The 18858-nt window shown below is 40.4% G+C and overlaps 1 protein-coding gene across 1 annotated transcript in view; it reads right to left on the bottom strand.

Moving 5' to 3' along the window:
• faf1 (Fas (TNFRSF6) associated factor 1) overlaps positions 1–18858 on the bottom strand; it is a 129903-nt gene that overhangs the window by 66364 nt on the left and 44681 nt on the right. Inside the window, exons 7-8 of the mRNA XM_062998417.1 lie at positions 17395–17500; positions 1877–1963 (exon numbers count right to left, since the gene is read on the bottom strand). Coding sequence (XP_062854487.1) covers positions 1877–1963; positions 17395–17500 — 193 coding nt within the window. The remainder of the gene's footprint in view (positions 1–1876; positions 1964–17394; positions 17501–18858) is intronic.

Here is an 18858-nt window from a genome sequence, read left to right as displayed (position 1 = left end):
ACAAAACGAGAAGAAAACACACTGAAGCTAAACAAAACATTTACTCATAAGTGGGCAACGGGTTTATATGCACATGACACCAAGACCTCAAGTGATGCCTCAAACTTGTGTTATTGTGCTGGATACAGCAACTTGTCAGTTTGTTTGTTTGTTTATTTGGATTTTAACATCATGTTTTACACTTTGGTTACATTCATGACACAAGGTTATATTGAACACAGTCATAGACAATTCAGTATCTCCAATTCACCTCCCTTGCATGTCTTTGGACTGTGGGAGGAAACCGAAGCACCCGGAGTAAACTCACGCAGACATGGGGAGAACATGCAAACTCCACACAGAAAGGACCTTGATCGCCCCATCTGGGGATTGAACCCAGGACCTTCTTGATGTGAGGCGACAGTGCTCCCCACTTAGCCACCGTGCCGCCCTGCAACTTGTCAGTAGTTTAGCATTCTTACTAACATAAAGGGTAAAAATACCTGTAGAATACAATAAAACAACTGCTGACAACATATAAAAAAGCAAAACATAAGTGAACATTGGTAAGACAGATGCGGACAAGCAAGCCTTGACCAGTCATGTGGTAAACACTTTTTAAAAGACTTGACTCCTCACGAACACAAGCATGGCAGACTCCTGGTTTAAAGATGCTACTGTCTATAGATAAGTAGAAAGTTGGCGACCTCTGTGCACTATGCGCCTCAGCATCTGCTGACCCCGCTCTGTCATTTTACGTGGCCTACCACTTCATGGCTGAGTTGCTGTCATACCCAATCGCTTCCACTTTGTTATAATACCACTTACAGTTGACTGTGGAATATTTAGTAGCGAGGACTTGTTGCACATGTGGCATCCTATCACGGTACCACGCTGGAATTCACTGAGCTCCTGAGAGTGACCCATTCTTTCACTAATGTTTGTAGAAGCAGTCTGCATGCCTAGGTGCTTGGTTTTATACACCTGTGGCCATGGAAGTGATCGGAACACCTGAATTCAATGATTTGGATAGGTGAGAGAATACTTTTGGCAATATAGTGTATTTTTGACCCAGAAGGAAAAAAATGACCCGATACCAATTCCAAACAGAATAAAACACGAGTTTATCCCTGAGCTGCAGTTTTATCTTTATTTGTTAGAGGTGTTCTTTAACAAATCTAATACAGGATCTTTTGGAGATTCTTCAAATTTTAATTTTACCCCAAAGAACAATCTCTTGAAACAGCCAAAAGCCTTAAACAGAAAGTCAACACAATGCAAATATTTAGATATAGTGGTAGGTATAATATCAAATTATTTAGACACAAACAGATTAGTATATTAGGTGGAGGCTAAAAAAGGTTTAAACTAAAATTTAGTATGGATAAAAAAATAAAAAAACAGTTCTCACTTTATTGTTAAAACGTTTTCTCTGAGCTTAGCTGGTCAAGCGTATAATACCAATTTCCACAATTAATGGGGAGAAAGTTCCCATGGAGGTGCATGTCTGATTGTCCTGGTTCCTTAGAGTTTAGTGTTTAGTCCTCTTCTGATCAGTGGGATTGTGTAGAAATGAAAGGCGGGGAGCAGTGCCCGGGGTGGGAAAGGTCAGTGACACTCCACTGCATGAGCTTAAATGTCCACAACCGGGGGACAAGAGGCGAGAAGATCTGTGACATCTTAATTAATCTCAACATCTCCTATTGGAAGACGGTCACAGCAAAACAAATACACCAGAAATTCCCAAAGAAACAAAAATAAATACTTTTTAAACTTTACTTACACTTTTTGTTCCTTACCCTTTTCATTTTTCCTTAATCTTTTACAATGCGCAAGGAAGACAGTGATTCCCACAAATTTGACAGAGAATCAAAAAATAATAGGGAGAAAGACTTACAGAGTCGTCTGAGGCTGAGGACGGCCATCCATCCCACTGCTGATGCCGTACAGGAATGTTAGTCAAGTCTGAGATGTTCCTCTTAACCTAAAATGAAAAACAGAGAAAGAACACTTGAATGTGGATACATTGTACGTGAGGACTTTTCTCTATACTCTATACAACAAGTTCAAAAACTATACCTTAGTTGAAGGGGGAAATAGGCAGTTTAGAGATAGTTTTATATTTACGGCATTTAGCAGACGCCTTTATCCAAAGCAACTTAAATTACAGTTACAGTGTACAGTCTGAGCAATGTAGGGTTAAGGGCCTTGCTCAAAAGACAGTGTTGGGGCTTGCACCAGCGACCTTTTGATTACTAGTCCAGTACCTTAACCACTAGGCTATGGCTTGCCTAGTGGTTATAGTGAGTATTAGGGTTTATTCTATAAGTACTCGTAAGCTTGTGTGGCATAATGGTAAAAGTCATGCTGTGGATAACAGTTCCAAGGCTGGGCTCACAAATACAGAAGGCACATGGCAGTACGGGAAGCAAGCCATTGCGGGGGACATATCGGTGCACCCTTAGTGCTGGTCCGGATGAATAGGACAGTCACGTGAGGAAGGGCAACTGGTACAAAAACTGCGACAAATCAAATATGCAGACGAATGATGCCCTAAGGTAACCTCTAAATATGGAAGCAGCCAAAATGCATAATTCATTCATTCGACAAGTATTTAACTCAAATATATTTAGTTTTTGTATTTTCTGGTCACGCTCAACAGAAAGACAACAGTCGCATCTGATGAAACCCTGTTAGAACAAAAGTATAGGTAGAAGAACAGAATTTCTTTCTTCGATGATAAAGAGGAGAAGTCGTCAGGTCACTGTACAGTTCACACTACACGACTGATCGGCGATAGGGGGTTTCACACTACACAATCTATCACCAAATGGAATCGCAGGCGAGCTTCTCTGGTCTCCCAAACTACGTTTCGTCACAAAAACAAACGTGAGAAGTGACGAAAGGTTTAATGATACCACGTCCAAAAATGCACGTCAACAAGTAGCAAGCAATCAAAGTTTGTGCACTGATGTGCAGCGTACAATCAAGGAGAAAAAAATCAATGAATCTCAGTGGATTTGGCCTGGATTGTTCTATAGTCAGTTGGAGCGAGCCGCTCAGACCGAGTTGTTGAGTAGTTCACACATAGCGATTGAGAACCGATCGTCGAGCAAACGTCGAGTTGCTCTCGAGCGCCGACCAGTCGCCGAGCGAAAATCAGGGCAAAAATCACGAAGTGTGAACTAGGCATTAGGGTTTCTTTTAAAGATGGCAAGAGACTAATCTGTTTAACAGACAGGAAAGTCATTCCACCACCTGGGTGCTACTACAGAAAAGACTTGATGCATGTCTTCCTTGAATTCTGATTGGAGGATCAAGATGAGCCACAGCCTAGCCACTGGGGGGTGCACTTGTCAGTGCTGATCCCCGGCACGGATAAAAATAAGACAGTAAAAAGGTTGCATCAAAAAACTGTGTCAAATCTGTTGTGTTCCGCAGTGCATAACTGTAGTGATGTAGGACATATTAATGATATCAAATACTGCTACATTGATATTTGTCCCGATAGCAATCTAACCCTTCAGATTGGCCTTAATACCAGTGATACCAATTAAATGTGTTTGGAAGTGTGACTGTATTTTAAAAATGTGAAAAAAGTTCATTCCAAAAGGTCATTTCTCTTTATCGTATTAGCCATTATCATGGAGCCCTAGCAGCCAAAAGCAAAAATCTGAAAGAGAGGGCTGGCATGAAAGAAAAGCAAAGGACAAAAAGAGAGAGAGAGACATTCCTTGGATACCTTGCAAAATGTATTGTGCCTACAAACCCTCACACTGAAATGGACAGTATTTCTTTTTGGCCTTTTATCTGCACTTAATAACATTGCATGCTTTTAAACAGTTCAGGCCGGCCCTCGCTTTAATGCCACCGTTGGTTCAAAGTCCAGTGCCAGGCTGATGAGCAATGGGCTAGAGTGATCAAAGTTAGTATCGACTGAAGCTGGATGTACTTGGATTTGAACACAATTCCTCAGAGAACCTCATGCAGAAGCAGAGCAAACTGGCTATTGTGCTAAATCCCATGTTGCACATGGCCAAATCCCACACAGTAGACATACTTGTGTCCAGGCAGGCAGAAAACTATGGGGGTATTATGACTGGAAAAATAAAGGATATGAACAAAAAGCTGAAGTGCACCTCATGCTACAGACATTTACATAAATTACAGCTGCATTTACAGGGACATTCTAGACATGTAGATGTGTGTTTGTAGGACTTTTTTCCACACTATAATTATTTATTATATTTACCAAAGCTAGTCTTTAAAAGTGCACTTAGCAACACTACAAGCTATTTACAAACAGTAACTTTTTGCACCTCTTTGACCCAATATGCATTTACTTTGGCAACCTCTACTCTAGCAACATCTGCCTGCCACACAATGCGCTTACTGACCGAGGGAGGCCACAGGTTAGCGTGTGTTTGCTTAGACATGTGAAGCACAAGCAGCAGAAGAATACGGAAGTATTAGCATGTACAGAGATCCACATTGCTCTCCCTGTATTTTACCCCCGTTAGTGACCGGGTCTCAAACAGAAACGTCGCAACAGGTAAATCCACTGTCGGCTTTCTCTTCCTCTGAATTGGAATGTTGATTACAAGCCACGTCCTCTCATCAGACATCAACATTTATTACAACTTTGTTTTCCACTAAATGGACACAAATTCAACACACTTTGAAATAAAGTTAAACATATGTCCAATTGCCCGATTGCATTATGATTCCTCTCCACTGATGCCAATCCCTGCTCCAATTGAGGATAACGGAACTAACACACGCCCCCTCCGACAAGTGTGCAGTAGCAGACTGCATCTTTTCACCTGCACGAGGCGAGTTCATATGCGGAGCAGCTTTGTGTACAGATGAGCTCGAAATGTCAGCTCAGGTGTGCTAGCGTTCTTTACCGCTGCACCACTTGAGCGCCCAACACCATAGTAATCATTAGGCAACACTATGGCATTCAGGGAATTTCTTAACCTGTGAAATCACTTTAAATAATGCATTTTTCTACTAAAAAATAATTACATGAAGCTGCCAAATGTAAAACTGTAATTTAGGGGGAAATGTTTCAAGTTTTTTTTAAGTGTTTATACTCCAAACCAATTAAAATAACTTTAATTAATTAAACTTTGACATTAGTTATTTATCGTATGGCCTTAAATCAAGAGCTGACTTCAATAGATTGAAGTTCAAACTCTTCCTAAGTCAGGTTCTCTGCATTTGATTCGGCACAAATGCTAACCAAATAGTATTGCAGGTTAATGAAACCAAAAGTAACTCATTTTAACGGCATTCTGCTAGTGGAATTATAAAATAGTTGAACTGCTTTTAAACTAATTGAGATGTAAGTAACAATACTACCAACTTAGTACTATGTAGTTAAACTAGTAACTCCTGATCTGCATTGTTTTTAAATCAGAGCAAAATCTGGTCCTAAATAATATTCTATATCAGGGTTTTCAAATCACTAACATCACACATGGTGGTGTACTGTTGTGCTTGCTGCCCATTAAATGCAGTATGATTTGGATTGGAATGCAGCCTGGCATCTTCAACTGACTGATTCCAAATACGTTTTTGTTAAGGTCACAGTCTTAACCCCAAAACATATAAACAAGAACCTGCCATATAAACAAGAACCTGCTTACTGCAATAAAAACAGAGCAAAGACTCCAAGAAGAAAGGGCTTGTCCTTTTGACTGCATTATTTAAATATGTATGACCAGAGCCAGAGTCCAGTGCATTTCATCAGGTGCATACACAAAAGCTAGAAAAATACTAATATTTAGAGCAGCGTCTCAACTTAAAGCCTGACCCACTATAGACACTTAAACAAGCAGAAGCCCACACACTCGGCTGTGAGCTACGCTTTATGAAGTGAGCAGAGGTCAGGCGGGTTGGCCAGTGTTATTACAGAGTGTAATATCTATGTTTGACCAGAGGGCTACAGGGATTTGGCTGCCCAGGCCTGACCGGCAGGCAGCCGTGAACACCCGCGCTCGGATGTAATGAAGCGTTTGGGGTCAGAGGGCATCGCAGCCCAAGAGAAAGAAGAAACTAATGCCAACGCAGAGGTCCTGGCAATAGAGTTTAGACGTTCGAAACCACAAATCCTCAGTGGAGCGCTGCCATTTTACTGCTCACTTTTCTAGACCTCTTGTTATAAGCACTAGCCTACTGTCAATATTGCCAAACTCTCCCTACTTCTAAAATAAGGGTTCTTATAACAATACGGATCTGAAGAAAAGCTCTTTATTGGTGTTTGATCTGGGGTTTCAATATGGACGCAGATGTATTGGGTTTCTGAAGGCAGAAGAAAATCACAATGTGTTTGTGAGTGATGCACATTTAATAGCATATTAAAAAACAAAAGTAGGTTGACAGTGAGGGCAGCATGAATTAAAATTAACCTGAAAATGAAAGCTGTTTGCCCATTGCTGCTGATATATTCACAAACAGCGTTGTCATTATCTATTCATGAGAGGAGAATTGCACCTCTTTTACTAGACGGGAGCCTTCAAATTAAAACACACATTACAAAACTAACCTCTCCTCCATCTCTCTATACACAAATACAGGGTAACAAACAAACAAATCCATACAAGTATGTGGGTATTTATTTATCACTGATTAATCTTAAATTGTGATATCTGAGTAAGATATTTTGAGCTGCTGACATTTGCAACATGCCATAAAGCATCTTTTGCAATTTGATTAAACCATAACAGAAAAGTCCTATTAAATTCCACTTCGGCTGGCATTTCATTTTAAATGTCACACTAGACTCTTCAGCACCCGCAGAATACTGGCTCGCTTTGAAGGAAGGTTGACATTACCCCCTTAAATACTGTATAATTTCCCAAATAAAAACATTTCAACTGCCATCAAAAAATTTCCTTTTGCTATGTATGGGAGTTATATTATTTCTTAGCCTTTCTACAGCAATGAGCCAAAACATTAGGACCACTCAACTAATGTGCTGACAAAACAACTTGGACCAAGTAAGAGATATACTCTACAATGCATCTGAAGAAGACCTCTGGTATCTGCTTCCAGGACATTAACAGCAGGTCCTACAACTTCTGTACATTGTGAGACGGATCATCCTACAGTTCACCCTGATGTCATCTCTTCCACAGGACTAATCTGAACAGTTGATCATCTTCCATAGCTCTGATAAACCAAATGTGATGCCTGCTTGGTCATGCATGGGTCCTAGTCTTTCAGATAATCCTTAATATTGATGCTGATGTTGGTTAAAAAGCCAGAACTGATGTTCCAGTTCATTCCAAAACTGGTGAGGGGGGCTGAGGTCAGGGATCTGTGAAAGTCACTGAATTTCCCTTAAGCCAAGATTTTCTTCATGTCTTTACAGACCTTGTAGTAATGCTGGAACAGAAAAGGGCCTGGCCTTAGCCTGGGCAGTTGTACTGGCCTGCAACTATTCAGCCCCATAAACAGAAGGGTTCCATGCAATATGTTGTGACACATTCACCTCATAAACAGTATTAAAATGATCTGCAACTTCAGCCACAAAAGCTCTTCTGCTTGTGATGCCAGAGCCTTCATGTCATCTGGCGCGGATGAGTCTTGGCCACCAAACAACCTGTCGCTGGGTCATGGCTTGTCCTTCTTTGTCCTTCTTACTCCACACGGCTGCCTTTGACTGCCTGTTGCTATTTTGGGGATACTTCAACCCAGTCATTTGGCCATAACGATTTGGGCCTTTTCACAGTAACTTAGGTCATTATACTGCCCATATCTGCACTGTTCTATGAACTACTACCATCAGCCCAATATTTAATGAATCCAAAACCATGACATGCACAGCTATTAAGAAATAAATATTGCAATACACATTTTTGGAAGGTTCTACAACAAGGATGTGTTCAAGGGGATTTGAACCCACAACCTTCTGTTTGATAGCAAGCTCTACCAACTATGCTGCCACTGCACCTGATTTTTTGACATTTTGATTTATATGGTCTAATTACATAGCTGCGCACATGACTTAATTATGAACATTCAGATGCTTGACATCACTATGAATTTTTAAATCTAATCAAGCATATCTAAAAATGTACTAAACTAAATGTTATATAATATTTACAATTTACAATGTTTACATAGTTTAATTTAAATGTAATTAAATAAAGCAGAAATAGTTTAATTAATGTGTTTTTAAATATTTCTTAAATTACTGTATTATTATTATTAGTAGTAGAAGTGGTAGTGGCATGTTAACTATTAAGTTGGCAAATACAGTATATTATAATATTTTTCTAATCATAACCTTCTCTTCTTCTTCTTCTTGTTCCTCAGCCTTTGTCCCGTTTTTCGCTATTTCCGGATTCTTCCCGTTAGGGATCGGCGGCGGGATTTGGCACAGTTTTTACACTGGATGACCTTCCTGACACAACCCTCCCTATTTATCCTGGCTTGAGACCGGCACTACAATGCACTGGTTTGTGCATCTAGCGACTAGGTATCTATAGGACAATTAAGTGTTTCCAATTAGCCTGGTGGCATGTTTTTGGACTGTGGGAGGAAACCGGAGCACCCGGAGTAAACCCACGCGGACAAGGGGAGAACATGCAAACTCCGCACAGAAAGGACCCAGACCTCCCCACCTGGGGATCGAACCCAGGACCTTCTTGCTGTGAGGCGACAGTGCTACCCACTAAGCCACCGTCCCACCCTCTAATTATAACCTTCTATTTGCTTTAATCGATCAGATAATGTGAAGCATACTTTTTCGAGCTTTGCATAATCTGTATGTTAATGATGTCAAGCCAATGTACTGGTGGCAGAATTATTAAATATAACAATCAGCCACAATATTAAAACCACCTCCTTGCTTCTACACTCACTGTCCATTGTATCAGCTCCACTTACCATATAGAAGCACTTTGTAGTTCTACAATTACTGACTGTAGTCCATCTATTTCTCTACATATCTTTTAGCCTGTTTTCATCCTGTTCTTCAATGGTCAGGACCCCCACAGGACCACCACAGAGCAGGTATTATTTGGGTGGTGGATGATTCTCAGCACTGCAGTGACAATGACATGGTGGTGGTGTGTTAGTGTGTGTTGTGCTGGTATGAGTGGATCAGACACAGTAGCGCTGCTGGAGTTTTTTTTTGAATACCACGTCCACTGTCACCTCTATTTGACACTCCTACCTAGTCGGTCGACCATGTAGATGTAAGGTCGGAGGTGACTGCTCATCTATTACTGCTGTTTGAGTTGGTCATCTTCTAGACCTTCATCAGTGGTCACAGGATGCTGCCCATGGGGCGCTGTTGGCTGGATATTTTTGGTTGGTGGACTATTCTCAGTCCAGCAGTGACAGTGAAGTGTTTAAAAACTTCATCAGCATTTCTGTGTCTTATCCAATCATACCAGCACAACACACACTAACACACCACCACCATGTCAGTGTCACTGCAGTGCTGAAAATGATCCACCACCCAAATAATACCTACTCTGTAGTGGTCCTGGGTGGGTCCTGACCATTGAAGAACAGCATATGAAAGGGGGCTAACAAAGCATGCAGAGAAACAGATGGACTACAGTCAGTAATTGTAGAACTACAAAGTGCTTCTATATGGTAAGTGGAGCTGATAAAACGGACAGTGAGTATAGAAACAAGGAGGTGGTTTTAATGTTATGGCTGATCGGTGTATGCTATAGTCCAGCAAGTCTTACTGCCCCCTAACTGACACGGTCAATGTTGCACTGTTTGGTGTCTCACTGGAGGAATCACAATTTTTATCTTTTATGGGTTTTTATGGGAAAATAACTCAAAATCACTTGTGTCACAGGACTTCAGCAGGCATCAAGAATGTCTTTGAGGAGCCACTGTATACAAACAGGACAGCAGACGGTCCATCTTCATAATAATTGGATCTAAAAGTTACTTATATCTTGTATTAGAAATGTTCAGAAGTATTCCAATTAAAATATCATTTTAAATACAATTAACATGCAATTAAGATTCATTTATTAAAGAAATGAGTATTTAATAAAGCAGATTTCTTGAGCGAGTGCACATGACTCCGATAAAAGCAATTAACACGAGCACAGCGCTGACATACAGGCATATAAGCCTGCCCGTGCGTGCACCCACCCACCCACACACACACACATATTAATGATCCAATCTCTGTAAATGCCAAGTACTGGTAATCCCTGGCTGGAGAGGAATCAAAGAGAAGAAAAGGTTGCCGTTAAACAGTCACAAGCTCTTCACAACCAGATGCCTTTCATTCATACTCTTTTACTCTCCATCTTTCTTTTCTTCTTCCCGGCTTGTCTCTCCAGCTGCGGGGGGAAAAAACAGCAGTGACGGAGAAATCCCTGGGACAGCTCGTCTGGTCACGGACTGTAAAGCCCGATCGGCCGGCCCTATTCTCGCCGCCACTTTTCTGGCAAACATTTGCTCTAAGGCTTAACTCAGGCCGGCACTTAGGGTTTGGGAATGCCAATCAGAGGGCGAGAGAGAGGGGGCCTAGGGGCCGAATAGAGGCATGGAAAGGATGCGTTCCCTGGGAGCCACAAGGCAAAGTGAGAGCCTTTGGCAAAGACAAACAACAGGACACTCTGAGACTCACTCTCCTGCTATTGATATGCACAAGCAGAAAAGCATCGGCTGGTCTTCAACAAAAAACAAAAGACCAGCGGAGAGAGAAAAGACGGCTCATGGTAGCCTCCATATGTGGCTACATGGTGGTGAATAGGCATGAGGGCAGAGCTGGGATTCAGGGAGATCTGTGTTGCTGTTTTGTAGCTTCTTTAAACAAATCTTACAAATCTTTAAAAACTGTTTTCCCATGCCTGTAAAAACTTACTTTCATAATTCTATTTTAATTTAGACTAGTCATTGAGAACTAAAGATCTTATTTTCCTTTAGCCTTCAACTTCTTAATTCAGCTATGAAAAGTTGTGTGAACTTTCTAAATCTGCACAGGATTTATGGTTGTAGTTACACGCCAAGTACATCTCTGGCACAAACAAGTTCAGTACATATGCTCAGCTTCTTCCTTTCTCAGTCTTCCTCCTCTCTCTCTCTCCTCTCCATTTTTTTCCCCATTCTCAATCCTTCTCCTCCTTTTTAAGTGGAAAACTGGGAAGCCCGAGGACCTAAATCAAGGCTGCAGTGGCCTATTTGATTCGGCTTTGTCCGGCAAGGCCTGGCCCTGCTGTCACAGTAGGCTGCCATCCCCAGTTGTTGTAATCTCTGCAGAAACACTTAAGGTTCACAGTGGGTGCTCATCAAAACCATCTGCTGGGGGAAGGGGAGCGCTCGCCGCTCACGCTTTAATCTCTTCAATTAGCACCATTACAAACCTGTCAAGTAGTCTGATTACTGTAATGGTGACCAGCGCCATCGCGGCGAGCGAGAGAAGCTTGGAGTATAGTAGGATTTTGTTCAGGGATATGAAATTAATTTCTATTTCCGCCAAGCACTGCGGATTCTACATGCAGGGGGGGGCTCTAAAATGTAAATTGTATACTTCTATGGCTGTTCTAAAAAAAAAATTTAAAAACACGTAGCTTGTCCAGCCATGCAGTTGAAAAACAATTGCAGGCTAAACAAGAGTACAAGTAAAACAGTTTAAAACTGACATAGTTATTTGAATAACCAAGGGCAGTTATAGCCTAGTGAGTAAGGTACTGGACTAGTAATCAAAAGGTCACTGGTTCAAGCACCACCACTGCCAGGTTGCCACTGTGGGGCCCTTGAGCAAGGCCCTTAACCTTCAATTGCTTAGACAGTATACCGTCACAGTCAGTATCATTTAAAGGCATTTCGGTAAGGTAACCAAATTAACTGATGCATTGAGGGTCAAAGGTGACACAATATGTTGGCAAATTCCCTAAATGAATTACATGTAGAGAAATTCCACATAAACTAGGGGGCATAAACCAAAAAGCTGCAAATAAAAGGAGCTGTTGTAAAGTATGATACAAAACACAGATTATATGATGTTGCTATACAGTGCAGATTATACATCATACTATTTTTGGACTATAGATTTTGACTTTATTTGGGGGGACTGGCTATAAAAACTGCATGTCATTAACATATCCCTAATATCAAATGTTTCTAATTGCTGTAAGTCACTTTGGATAAAAAGCATCTGCTGAATGCCAATAATGTAAATGTGAATGAATAGCAGTATGGAGTCTAATATTCTTCTTATTTATTTTAATCTGGCATTAAAATACCATCCAGGTAATAACATATGGATAACGTTGCCAAAAAACATACTCACTGTTTTCTAGGAAATTTCACTTCCAATAAGTAACAGTACTACTAGCAGGGACAAAATCAGGACTGAGAACAATAAGCATGTTTAGAAGATATGATCCACTGTTCATTGGAAACTGTAACCTGACAACCTCTGTCTGCAAATCTAAAATGTTAATTTAGGTCTACTGAAATCAGTGCAGTACTTTGTCAGGGGATAAAATAGTTTAGCAGGTTATAGTGGCTTCTACAATGGTAAAAGTGAAGACTAAATATGAATGAATGGGTTTTACTTTAAACATTTCTGCTACGGCGGTATATATAAAAGGTAGAAGTTCAAAATCCTGATATGCTTTTTAATATAGCAAAGAAAAAGTATGACAATTATTTTGCTGATTTTACGCTTACTCAGTGTTGCGGGTGGATTTGTGAACACACACATGTATGCAGCATGAGAAACAATGTCTCCCAAGTAGTGTATTACTTAATGCACAGAATAAGTTTTACTTAAATAATAGTGGTGGTGGTGCTAATCAAATAACCAAAACTATAGGCATTATGGTGGAGTTATAACATTAAGTCCTATAGGGGTTGTGTATTTAAAAGTTTTTTTTATTTATATTTGGAAAGAGCTTCACACTGCTTAGATCATTCAACGGTTGCAAAAAGGAAATTGCAAAATGCAACTGACAAACGCTCAAATAATCCTTTGATTATTAATCATTTGTGTGGACTTCTCACAGTCCATTTTATCAGCTCCACTTACCATATAGAAGCACTTTGAAGTTCTACAATTACTGACTGTAGTCTATCTGTTCTTCAATGGTCAGGACTCTCCCAGGACCACTACAGAGTAGGTATTATTTGGGTGGTGGATCATTCTCAGCACTGCAGTGACACTGACATGGTGGTGGTGGTGTGTTAGTGTGTGTTGTGCTGGTATGAGTGGATCAGACACAGCAGCGCTGATGGAGTTTTTAAACACTTCACTGTCACTGCTGGACTGAGAATAGTCCACCAACCAAAAACATCCAGCCAACAGTGTCCCGTGGGCAGCGTCCTGTGACCACTGATGAAGGTCTAGAAGATGACCAACTCAAAAAGCACCAATAGATGAGCGATCGTCTCTGACTTGACATCTACAAGGTGGACCAACTAGGTAGGAGTGTCTAAAAACTCTTAAAAACTCCAGTAGCGCTGCTGTGTCTGATCCACTCAACCACTCACTGAACCAGCACAACACACACTAACACAGCACCACCATGACATTGTCACTGCAGTGCTGAGAATCATCCACCTCCTAAATAATACCTGCTTTGTGGTGGTCCTGTGGTCCTGACCATTGAAGAACAGGGTGAAAGCAGGCCGAAAAGATATGTAGAGAAACAGATGGATTACAGTCAGTAATTGTAGAACTAAAAAGTGCTTCTATATGGTAAGTGGAGCTGATAACATGGACAGTGAGTGTAGAAACAAGGAGATGGTTTAATGTTATGGCTGATCGGTGTATATAAACAGTAAAAATTTATAATTGGAAATACCGACGCTATACTGGCAGATGACTGGACCACTTAAGGACAAATCATATGTCTGGCACCACCTGGTGGTTGAAAGCTAAAATTGCATATCCTACATAGGGTTAACGAACAACGACCTGCTTCCAGTAGCACCGTTGTGTAATAAATTGTACAGTTTAGGAAAACAGAAGCTGAAAAGCTTTCAGATTTAACAGTGGAGCTTTAAATACTAATTCGGAAAACTGTCATAAAAATATTCATTATTAAATAATGTAAATGTGTTCATTCACAAATCCATTAACCTGCCAGAAGTTATATTTTAATTACGCAATTTAAAACATGTTAATATTTATAGAATATTTGGAAAATTGTAGGGTGTCACCAAAAATACATTCAAAACAAAACAAAATTTAAATGTCATTTAATCTATTAATAATATACAGTACTAGTAAAATGATGTGATTATTTTTTTAAACATTTTAGTAGCAAAAATTATGGCATAAAATAATCAATAACAATTTTACTATAATGCTTTTTTTTTAATAAGGCATAATTTGGACTTTAGGGAATTTTCAAATTTGAAACAACAAAATTTAATTTGACTAACAATTCAATAACGTAACCAAATTAACTGATGCATTGAGGGTCAAAGCTGACACAATATGTTGGTAAATTTCCTAAATAAATTACATGTACAGAAATTCCACATAAAGTAAGGGGCGTAAACCAAAAAGCTGCAAACAAAAGGATGTTGCTATACACTGCAAATCATACATCATACTAGTTTTGGACTACAGATTTTATGACTTTACTTGGGGGGGGGGGGGGGGGGGGTGGCTATAAAAACTGCATGTCATTAACAGACCCCTAATAGCAAATATTTCTAATGACAAGCAACAAAGCAGGACGCTCGAGTTGCCAAGCAGTGCTACCAGCCTGACTAGCACCCAACAGGCACAAGTGGCCATGGCTGAGGATGGTAAAAACAGATGAAGGTTCTTCTCACCGCTGTCTGACCTGTGTCTGGTCAAAGCTTCAACAGAAATAGTGGAGGATTCATAGACAGAATAGCTGCTGGATGGTTTAAAGCAGCGGCCAACAACTTCAAACTCATTTATATGCAGTTTCAAACAGAGAATCTCAGTATCTCAATATCATGCAAGGATTAAACAAAGCAGCCCTAACAGAAACCTCGGTTAACTTGCCAGATTCAATATTTTCTCTTCATCATTAATTTCTTCTTGTTAGTTTAACATGCAAACATACCCCAAATTATTTCAGCTGAAGTTTAAGAAAACAAATGAACATCACAAAAGTGTTTCTTTGTGGTGGTATTGTGTCGACCCAAGGTGACACCCCCTACACAGGCGGGGGGTGAATCAGGCCGGTCAGTCTGTGGGGAGCTTGTTACACTTGACGGAGAGCGTGCTACCTGCTGTGAATAATTAAAGGAGGCACTGGCTGAGCGTGGCGTGGAGGTTACCGGGGCAGGCCGGGGAGAATGCAAAAGAGCTGAAGGTGGGGATGTGTGCTTGGAACAGAGGTAGTCATTTTTGTTCTCCTAACATGCCGACTTTAAATATTGCACTGCGAACTGTTAAATGAAGACCGTGAAAGGCTGTTGCCCATATAAATGAAACGTGAGAGTCAAGGGAGTTGATTAGCGATTAGGAATGAGGGTTTACGGTGCTAACCCACCTCCTTTTTTTAAGTAAGAGCGCTCGCAGTAGCAGCCACAGTGATGAGAAAAAAGCAAACAGAGAACTAGAGTGCTCAGAAGTACCGATGAATATTTCATGTGCTCCTATATCCACTGTTTAATTTCCTACTGGAAAATTAAGCATCTCCCATGCAGCCCCACTCCACAAACACATTCCCTACAAATGTCTTCTCCATTCGCCAATTTGTCCAGTGATCAAACAGCTTTGGGCTGTTTAGGCAGACCACAATTGTGTGAACAGACTAAGACTGACCATGAAAGAATTTGTCTTGTCCACATGGTTGGTAAACATACCGTTCATAACTTTCCTACAAGCCAATATGGGATCATGAATATTTTTTATTCTGGAGAATTATAAGCATTTATAATACCACATAAATTTATCTACAAACAATTTGTGATCAGTTTGATTAATAGTCATGTACAATGGTTCGTATAACTGTGTCACAAAATAACTTAATGGAAGACAGCATGAAGGGAACTTTCATATTTATAGTGACCACTGTTCATTTCATTAATCGCTTTACTCAGGTCAGAAGTGCGCTAGCCCGGTTTCCTCGGGAAACACTAGGCGCAAAGGAGGAATTACCCCAAACAGGTCACCAAATCATCCCAGAGCTTCAGCTAGAGACATAGCCAATCATGTCTATGTAGACGCCCAGCCATCTGAAAGATGGTGGGCTAGTGTTATAGACTGCTGCGCTACCCGAGCACCTCAGGATAGAAATGTTCCATCATAGCAGTCAGGTGATGTCACATATCAATATTCGGAAACAAGCAGACCAGTGCCATGCAAGCAACATACTTCCACAAAATAACTTAATGGAAGACAACATAAAGGGAACTGTCATATTTATAGTGACCACTGTTCATTTCATCAATCGCTTTACTCAGGTCAGAAGTGCGCTAGCCCGGTTTCCTCGGGAGGAATTACCCCAAACAGGTCGCCAAATCATCTCAGAGCTTTAGCCAGTCATAGCCAATCATGTCTATGTTGACGCCCAGTCGTATGATAGATGGTGGGCTAGTGTTATAGACTGCTGTGCCACCTGAGCACCTCAGGATAGAAACGGTTCATCATAGCAGTCAGGTGATGCCATATATCAATCTTTAGAAACAGGCAGACCAGTGCCATTCTGGCAAAATACTTCCACAAAATAAGAACTTCAGTGGTCCCCCATAAAGTAAGTTTCAAGCATTCAGGCCTATACCGTTCTCTTGGTGTAGGCAGCTGTAGCCTAGTGGTTAAGGTACTGGTCCAGTAATCAGAAGGTTGCCGGTTCAAGCCTCACCACTGCCAGGTTGCCACTGTTGGCAACCCTAAATTGCTTAGATTGTATGCTGTCACAGTACAGTAAGTCAATTTGGATAAAAGCGTCTGCTAAATGCCAAAAAGGTAAATGTAAATGGTGTCCTACTTGCACTATATCACAGTATACCAAGGCCTATTATTTCTGTCCCACAACCAACCACAACGAGAGGTTTTCCTCTTGCCATCTTGATCCAAAATGGAAAACTGGGCCTGTGCATCATTTTAAATCCCTGCCAGTCTAGTTAATCATATAATGCAATATACTTGTCTTAAAGTCTGGTGGTGGTCTGGCAACGTTTGGATCTACCTGCCTCTTTAAAGAGATGAGTCATTGCAAACCAATATTATCACCTCATCAGTATTAAAATTTCCAGCCTGACTGTAGTTGTCTCTTCTAGGTTGACTATACTTCTCGTGAACGTACAAGGGTATGAGGGGTCACTGAATGGTTTGTGAAGTAAAAAAGAAAATGTATATCCTATGCATTGACATGCATTTGGATTAGATCTTACCAGGTAAAAATGTATGGAAGATTTTGTCTTGTGATACAACACATCACTAAATGCTGTGTGTGATGTGTGTGTGATGTGTGTGTGTTGCTTACTCACCTCCTGGATAGTTCTGCTGCCAGGGAAGTTAAGATTGTACTCTTTCTGCGCTTCCCGGTGGCAGATGATCAGCAGGTAGTTCTGATTTAATGACTCAGGCTGGGCGCTGTTTAACAGAGAAAAAGCAAAAGTGAGTTAGAGTCAAGCGGCGAGACGAGTCAGGGCTTGCATGTTCTTCTCCCTGCTGTGAAGAAAGCTTTCCTCTATTCCTTTCTCAAACCTTCTCCCTAGAGCCTGTAGGCTCAGACACGCTCCAGGTACCCTGCAGCTTCCCCAAACTTCAACACCACAACCACAGATACCTGCTGCCAGAACGCCCCAGCTCAGCAGGAGGTATGAAGGCTGGGGGGCAAAGTATAGCCCTGAATACACCGCCATCACCGGGGCGACTGGAAAATCACACCATTACATCATCTAAGATGAGTGGTCTAAACAGCTTACAAATTGCAGAGGGCCTGTATGGCGACTCAAGGAGCAAAAAAACTCACTCATTAATTTTGACTTTTAAATTATAATTAATCTGTGACACTTAGCAAGGTTCAAGATTCATTTATTTCTGGTTAGCTTTCTGACTTCTGTAACCATCTAATATTAACATACTGGTCTAATTTCACTAACCAGTTTCTAATGTTACCCGTACCACCATTAAACTACACTCGGACATTTTACATACTAATTTGCTAAGATCTTTAGTTGTGTAATTTGGACTTTCAGCTAGTGGAGTAGAGAGGAAATGAATGAAATCATCACTGTGTAAGGCTTTATTTACCATAACTAAACTATTTACTATTATTACATAGTGCAAAATCATTACATAACATCGAACCAAACTAGAAAAAGGCATTAGAGTAAAGGGAACCTGATTTAACAACAATATGTAACTCAGAATGGAAATAAATTTTTGGGGGGATATCGTCACTTTTGAATTTCCCTACGCACTGACCATCTCTGCACACTGCACAACACCCATGCTGACCACAGAAAGCCACTTGTCTTATTTTATTAAATTACACATCAATTATGTATACATTATCGTTTAATGCCTATTTTTATATTTTACGTGTCCATAAAGATGATTTTAATAAATGCACCTTTACCCAAGAAGAACTACTGTAAGTCAACACTGGCCAGAGGCAAAATTACTGCCCAATGCAATAATTTCAGACCTATCACAAATGATCAGAAATGCTCTTGTATAAACGGAGACTAATACTAAAAATAGGTCATCACGATTCTTGAATCAGGGTTGTAGTTTGTAAGACTGATGCTGATGCAAGACCACTGTGCTATTATCTTTTAAGTTATATCGTTGTCAAATTGTTATTTTTTAAATAAAATGTATTTTTCCTGGCATTGTCTGCATTCTAACAGCCTTCATTAATCATTAATTAAAACAAGGATAATAATGTCATTATTGATATAAGTTATTTAAACTATAAGCAATAATGTTGCCTCTGATTTGAA

Source organism: Trichomycterus rosablanca, chromosome 7, assembly GCF_030014385.1.
Source record: "Trichomycterus rosablanca isolate fTriRos1 chromosome 7, fTriRos1.hap1, whole genome shotgun sequence".
Taxonomy (NCBI): Eukaryota; Metazoa; Chordata; class Actinopteri; order Siluriformes; family Trichomycteridae; genus Trichomycterus; species Trichomycterus rosablanca.
The sequence above is the reverse complement of the archived record's forward strand: the minus strand, read 5'-3'. Positions and strand labels throughout refer to the sequence as shown.